The following is a 7,860-nucleotide window of genomic DNA, read 5'->3' on the forward strand; positions in this document are numbered from 1 at the left end:
AGCTGAACTAAAGTGTGAAAACCTTGGATAATTTTTTTGGAGAACTATAACTTTGCAAAATGCAATAGAATGAAATCCAATGTCTCAAGTGAAAATAAAAAGGGGGTTGCTAAAACCTTCAATATTCCGCGTTTCCATCTATCCTGCTGCGAATGTGTGCGAGTGCGCGCACGCTTGAGATCCCCTTCGGCAACTGCCCTGCTTCACCCCCGCACACCACCAACCCCTCCTCTCTGCGTGTGTGTGTCTGTGTGTGTGTGTGTGTGTGTGTGTGTGTGCAACGCGCTGAATTCTCTCTTGTTATCTGGCAGCAGAATAGTAATAAAACCGAGTGACTCCAACATGTCTGCTTGTGAGTCGCCTCCTACTGCAGCGCTTTGCACGCAGCCCACGGCACCAAAACAGAAGGAGTCGGTTCACTATACCGTGACCATAATACTTCTGTGCACAAAGTGGAGCATTGATCTTTTAGGGTCAGTGGGATAAATGACCTTTTTGATAATTAGATAATGAGCATGTATAACAAAAAAGATTATTACGAAGAGGAGCATTGGTTCTGTCATTTAACCTTTTGGTTCCCAAATTAAAATCAAAAGTGAATTAACCAGTGCATTGTACCATAATTGTAATAGGCATGGATACACTTAAACACTGCCACTATAATCCTCTGCACAAGACTGTATATGAATTAAGCAGTTTCCAGTGCAAGCACATTCAAACCAGGCAAACGTATCCTAAATTCAAAGTGAGTAAACTAAATATCTGATTTAATTCAATAAAACAAATATTCAAACAGATAAAACTGGGAAACTTCACCACATTTCACCACATAATCTCTGTCCCTCCAGAAAGTTGTCCTGCACTGTTTACTGTTGTTAAGGTGCCGTGGACTCTAAAGACCCTACATTTAATTATCTGCACGGTTTGCATCTCAGAAAAGGCGGCTGGACAGTTGCCTGTTTATAAAGGGGCTGGACACACAACATGCAAGTAACTCCTTTATTCAATTGAAAAGAAGGCAACAAGTTGACTAATTACATGGATATGAAAATGGTTTTGGAAGCACCACAGAGCAGTCTTTCCATTTCAAACAAATACGATCATAGTGGTTCTGCATATAAACACATATTTACAGCCTTCGACGTTTTGTACAAATCTATATAAATATGACCTGAGTTTTTTTCGCACTCTCTACAAACCCACATGCATGATTTGAATGTAGCATGGATCACCTGCACAGTTTAGTCAATATTCGGTTTCTCGTTACTTGTTTAAAAAAAACTTTGCATATTCATTTACAAACGAAAGTAGGGAAATACAACAGAAGCGATAAATAATTTAAAAAACACGCCAGATGTCCGTTAAATATGCTGCCACAAGTGATCAGAAATCCCTTATGTGCTTTGTGAATGGAAACCCCAGTTCTGAAAGAGTCTTGATCATCCAAAAAAATAAAAATAAAACGCAATGTTTCACTTCAGGCCTGTTCCCGGTCCAGTCACCCTTTGCTCTGCAGAGTCATTGTAGAGAGACCTCGTTTGAATAAAATTCTGAGGAGACTAATCTGATCTTGAGTCATTGTCAATAAACAGCTCCCACACTTTGCTGCGGGACTGGGTGGTGCACGGTGCCCGGGTGCTGTAGGTGTGATCCCTGCTGGTACCAATGGTTGTTATAATCCTCCAGGTACGGCGGCGAGGAGCTGTGCGTCGGCTGCGGGACCTGAGGTCTGCTGATCGGGGTATTCTGAGAGGTGCTGTTCTCCCACACTGCGGGGGAGGGCGGGGAATTGCAGGCCATGGAGTCGCTGGCGTTGGGACTGTGGTCCAGGGGAACCTCGCCGTTTTTGTACAGTTTCTTGAACTTAGACCTCCGGTTCTGGAACCAGATCTTCACCTGAGAGAAAAAAAAGTCTCAACATTAATTGTAGTGCAACAGAAAAATTTAAGACAAAGGGCTACATAATGTGTATAATGTTTTAACATAAATATGATCTCTCATGTACAGTTAACAAAACACACAGTTAACAGTATTTATTCACAGTGAGAAAATAGAGAATTATTTAACTTGTATCTAAATAAAGTCGACCAAAACGAGACACAGACATCCAGAGTCTGCTTTGCGTAATTACGCATTGTTGGATAATTACAAAGCAAATTGTTGGCCATTTTGGGAGGTCCTGGCTCACGTGACTCCAAAAGTATTAATTGATTAGAAAACCTCAGGTGCTACACCGGGTCAGGCAACTTACCTGTGTCTGAGTGAGGCCCAGCTGAGCCGCCAGCTCCGCTCTCTCGGGCAGAGCGAGGTACTGCGCCTTCTGGAAGCGCCTCTGCAGAGCAGCGAGCTGGTAGCTGGAGTAGATCGTCCTCGGCTTGCGGATCTTTTTTGGTTTTCCATTCACCATGCGGACCTCAGGCTCTGGCTCTTCTTTTACTAAAAAAAATACAACAAAAATGTCGATTAAATACACCATCAAGAAATACGTTCAGCGGCCATAAAGTGTAAAACATTGAGTATAGGCTAATGAAATGTAAAATGTATGTAGGAGGTATTGAGAGAATTTCGTCTGCCTAAAAACTGGGTCTGGAAAAAACTCTGCATTTTCCAATATTTTGTCAAATGAATGTGGAAAGATTGCTTCAAAGTTAAAAGCTTAAAATTTGGCAAACAACACACATGTCATAAAAGAAATCTAAACTAAATCACTGAAACGGCATGATTTTATTTTGTCAAATTTCCAATTTGGCAAGCCAGAGTAAACGTGTTAATATTGATGGAGTGAATGTTATTAGCTTTGATCAGCCATCATCGTTTTACGGCCGACTGTTAATGACTGGCTCATTCCCAGGCGGGCTGTTAAAACGCGACATTAACATTAACATCAGCCGGTAGGTTTCCACTGAGCAAATGTTAGTTTTTCTACCTGCAAGTATAATGAATCAAACACACCGGCAAGTAGCCTAAATATTATTCTGGCCATGCAAGGTAAAATGTATGGAGACATGAAACGTAGAGAAATCACGTTACACTTTATTGTCTCTCTTTATTGCCTGTACCATTTCTATACCACAAATGTTTTCCACAAACTAAATGGAAAAATACGTTAGATAAAATATCAAAAATGAGACAGAAAAAAACTTGCGGGTAATACAGTCTGATTCGTGTTTTCATGTGCAATCATGGCTCTTTTACAAGACGCTTAAGAGTTATTCGCGCTGGATGTAAACATTGCAGTAAAATATAGTGGTTATTTACCTGAGCTCGGAGGCGAGGCCTGCAGGTGATCTCTGTTGTAATGTCCATACTGTCTGTAGCTATTTGTGTAGGGGTATTCGGATTTGGTGGCATACGCTCCAGCGGCTCCCATTCCGTTCAGATTAAACTGATGATGGTAAGAGTTCATGGGCTGTCCGTACGGTTGACTCTGATAATATTCGTGCTGGCCGTGGGCCGTCTGTCCGCTGTAGTAGCCCATGTCTGTCACCGATGACTCGGGCAGAGTAGGAGAGTCCTTGGAGTTCGGGTGGCAACTCATAGATCCTGGTAGATCGGTCAAAATACACGCAATCTTCTTCTCATATGTCTGTCCGGCGCTCATGGTGAAAGCAGCCCTCCAGAGTAAAGAAAGTCCACTGGTCGATTATTTCGTTGTGGAGTGCGCAAAGCAAACCCGCAATAAAGAATTGGTGTGCGCGCGCTCTTTGAACGCACAGCTTTAAAGCGTCTATAGTCCAGTGAATCTCTCCCAGCTGCAGAAACTTGGTTGTGGCATGGCTCAGCCCCTGTGACACAGAGTTATAGAGAGCTGGGCTGGAAGCTTCCTTCCAATTGGCTCCCCCGTCCACCCCCCTCCACCCCTTGCGCTCCAGGCGAAGTCGTGGTGAAACCCAGCCTTCAGCCAAGAGCGCCTATGCACGCATACCTCAGTGTCCTGGGTTTTTTCTTTAGATTTGCATTTACCTGTTCAGTGGGCGAACATGTAGCTCCGTAAGCCTCAAGAGACTGTCAGTCTGAAAACAGTACTACCTACAGGTTCCGTTTTCCTCACCAGCTGCAATGTCTACAGGCTGGCACCAAGATGTTACAACACAATAACATCTCAGAGCCTTTCTAAAGCCTTAATCCTGCAGCCAGACCGTCCCCTTCATGTTTTTATGCAATGTTTTCTTAACAGAGCCTAGAGATCACACTTTATTCACCCTATTGAAAGGCTGCTAGCCAGTCTCCCACAGACTCCCATTGTCATTCAAAAGTGTTGGCGGACAGTGAACTTTACCTGAAAGAGATGGAAGAGATAGGTAAAAGACTCGTTCAACTGATATTGCCTGCGGGTAAATTCTTCCACACTTTACGTGTTGTGTGTATAAATGCAAATTCGTTCAACACTGTTAGAAAATGACGATAAAGCATTGTAGTCGCAGAAGACACGGTGGAGGGTAAAAAAGTCCGCATTAAATCGTTTCATTTTGAGAACTATTTTGCTGAAGAAATAGAAAAATATAGTTTGACCCATAATTTACACAGGGAAAAGTTTCCATTCTTTCCGTTTTTTTCTGCAGCTCATGCGCAGCCAGCAGACAGGACGATGCACAGCGCCCCCTGCTGTATTGATTCACACATGGTACTGTCGTTTTCTGCTTGCAAAATAGATCCATACAGCTTCACACAGCTGACGGTGTGCAAATTGTGTTTTGCCGACTACTGCCAATATTTGCCATTGTTACATTAACATTTCTCACAGACCATACTCTCAAGTTTATCAATGACACCTCTAGTATAACATGCGTCTCCTCTGTAGCCATTCATGTCCGATAAACTACCGCCCTCTTTTGGTAAGTTTCTGAAGCACTGAGGTGAAGTGTTAAAGGGTGAGTTCATCCAAATTGAACTTCACAGGCACCATCTTTGCATTAAATCGTGCCCCCTACTCTGTAGCTAACCCTAACCCTAACCTTAACCAACGGAGGCAACGATTAGCCAATAGCTGTTGAAAACATGGAAGTAACTCTCAGAGAGTAAATCATAAGTCAAGATAGTTGTATATTGAACCACATAAGGACACATCCATGATTCTGTGTGCACTTGACAATGGTTGTAGCATAACAGTACTGAATTTATATTAAAATCTTAAGAGAGTCGAAGCCCCAGTAATAGGAAAAAGATGGCTCAGGCAGCTACGGTGAAATGTCAAATAAATAAACCGATTAATGTGCCTATTTGAATAAAATAAACAACTCTGATCCTTTATACCCGTGTTGAAAATCACCTTTCAATGCTAATGGGCTAAAAGTAAAGTAAAATATTAAGTGTTCAGAGAAAACCAAATCATTTTCACTTAATGATATATTATTCTCAGATGTGTAAAGTTTTGTGTTTTTTGAGATTTTCGTGCTGGCTGCAAATGCCACAATGTGAAAGTGTTTATTTTTTATTTGAAGAATATGGTGTTGCACATTGGTTGATAATTGAACATATGCTTCTTTGTGTTGTTGTAGGTTTTCACTGTTTGGATGATGTGACTCAAGACTGTTCAACCTCATTAACAATATGTCATCCCAATCTCCCATGTAGGTTACTTAGAAACAGAAGTTGAAAAAAACATTCTGGTGAATTGGGGTTGCACACACATGCACACAAACACACACGACCAAATGCATTATCCCCTCCAGACTTGTGCCTGGCAGAGATAAAAAAAATACAAAGAGGACACCTTTTATACTAATAATTACACAATAGCTTTGAGGCAAACTGAGTGTTGATAACTATAACCTCTCTTAGAGTATGTAGATTCACTCTCTTTGCCTAAATTAAAAATTGTTTTTTTTTTTTCGGTAAAACATGTTCCCGACCGCTTTAAATGCAAATCAAAGCTTAAGAGCAGACCATAAAATCTGAAATATAAACAAAAGTGAGTAGACATTCACTTCTCTTGTATTGTTCCTATCCAGTACAGATCTGTCCCAGAGAGACGTTTCCTCTCTCTTACCTTCGGGGGGAGCCAAATCACAACGTTGAATTGTGCAGTTTTAACCCAAAAGACACAGGGAAAGTGAATACTTTTTTGTTTTTGACAAGTTTTCTATTATTTGATATTTATCCTTAAAATAATCATAAATATTTTTTTACAGATACATTTTTAATTTTAGAATTTCAAATTACCCATTAATATATTTAAAGAGACATTGTTGCACCGGGGAAGGTGTTTTGGCATTTGTTGAGGGCAGTACACTACTTGTTCCTGCAGGGAGGAACAATGTCTTACAATTAACTTCACAGCACATCAGTGGTTTCTGATCTTGCTCATAACTAAACTCATTTCATCTTTTCCAAGCTTCTAAAATAGTCACCACTTTTGTTATATTCCTGCTTCACTATTTCAATGGAAAACCCAAAATGTGTTTAAGATACTACGTAGAAAAACTTTTAGGTTAATGAACAGCAGTTTTATGTTGTGAAAGTGTTTTTTTGTAATTATTTTGCCAAACCAGCAAACCAGTGAAGACACTGTGGGAAGCGGAGGCTAGCCTGTGTGGTCCGATCCAACAGACGAGCAACTGTAGATCAGATATCTGAAAAAGTTCATGCTGGTTCTGATAGAAAGGTGTCACAATACACAGTGCATTGGAGTTTCCGTATGTGGCAATGTAGCTGCAGACCAGTCGGGATACCCATGCTGACCCCTGGCCCCTGCCCACTGCCATGAGCATCAGAACCTGACCATGGAGCATTGGAAGAAGGTGGCCTGCTCTGATGAGTCATGTTTTCTGTCACATCTTGTGGGCGGCCAGGTGCGTGTGCTTTGCTTACCTGGGGAACACATGGCACCTGGATGCACTATGGGAAGAAGGCAAGCTTGATGCTTTGGGCAATGTTCTGCCACAAAGCACAAATGGTTCAGGAATGGTTTGAGGAACACAACAAGTTGAAGGTGTTGACTTGGCCTCAGAATTCCCAAGATTTCAGTCCAATCGAGCTTCTGTGGGATTTGCTGCCATGGAGGCCCCATCTTGCAACTTACAGGACTTAAATAATCTACGGCTAACACCTTGATGCCACAGCACACCTTGAGAGGTCTAGTGGAGTCCATGCCTCAATGGGTCAGGGCTGTTTTGGCTGCAAAATGGGACCTACACAATATTAGGCAGGTGGTCATAATGATATGGCTGATTGGTGTAAATTGCTGTTTTATAGTGAAATGGTCATGCCTTTGTAATATCACAGAACATCCAGAAGATGGTGTAAATGTCTTAAATTCAACGTGGCATTGTCACTCTTAAAAAACTTTGTATTTGCCTTTGATCCACAAACTTCTGGTTAGATTCTAAACTGCATTTTGTTGTCTCAGTATATATATTCTCTGTGCAGTTTAATCTTATCTAATAAAGTCTAATCTTATTTTACAGTCTGATGCAATTGCTCCTCTGTAAGGTATAAATGAGTGTACAAATGGGCATGAGTTGCACCATTGGTGTAAATTCTTTATTCCTGTCAGAGAATATGTAATCTTCAGGTGAAAATCTATCCTGCATACGTTCAAATGAACTCATTATGTTCAAACCCTCCACAAGACAGTAACATGAGACAGCTTTCAGGGGCATGTTTTGTACTTTTCTAATGTGTAAAAGTGGAACAGCTGGCTTGGTTCCAACACAGGACAAAAGCTCAAACCTTGCACAGAGGAACCCTGGTAATTACTGGCCAACTAGGGTTTGGTCTGTTCGCTGTCAAGGTAAAGAAAAACATATCGTTTGTACTGTACATTACAAATGAAGCCATCTTCAAAGCACTGTTCTTCTCATTTTCAACTTCTCAGATCTTCCTAAGAGTCGTCAGTGTGAATACGGGAGCCCAAGAACA

The 7,860-nt window shown here is 41.3% G+C and overlaps 1 protein-coding gene across 1 annotated transcript; it reads right to left on the reverse strand.

Moving 5' to 3' along the window:
• Positions 1-1,050: 1,050 nt before the first annotated feature.
• dlx3b (distal-less homeobox 3b) lies at positions 1,051-3,737 on the reverse strand. Its single transcript, XM_046069347.1, has 3 exons — positions 3,259-3,737; positions 2,252-2,436; positions 1,051-1,896 (listed from the first exon to the last, which is right to left on the reverse strand). The coding sequence occupies exons 1-3, from the start codon at positions 3,599-3,601 to the stop codon at positions 1,582-1,584; spliced, it is 843 nt and encodes a 280-aa protein (XP_045925303.1). The 5' UTR covers positions 3,602-3,737; the 3' UTR covers positions 1,051-1,581.
• Between the last annotated feature and the right edge of the window lie 4,123 nt (positions 3,738-7,860).

The sequence above is a fragment of the Micropterus dolomieu genome, linkage group LG14, assembly GCF_021292245.1.
Source record: "Micropterus dolomieu isolate WLL.071019.BEF.003 ecotype Adirondacks linkage group LG14, ASM2129224v1, whole genome shotgun sequence".
Classification (NCBI taxonomy): domain Eukaryota; kingdom Metazoa; phylum Chordata; class Actinopteri; order Centrarchiformes; family Centrarchidae; genus Micropterus; species Micropterus dolomieu.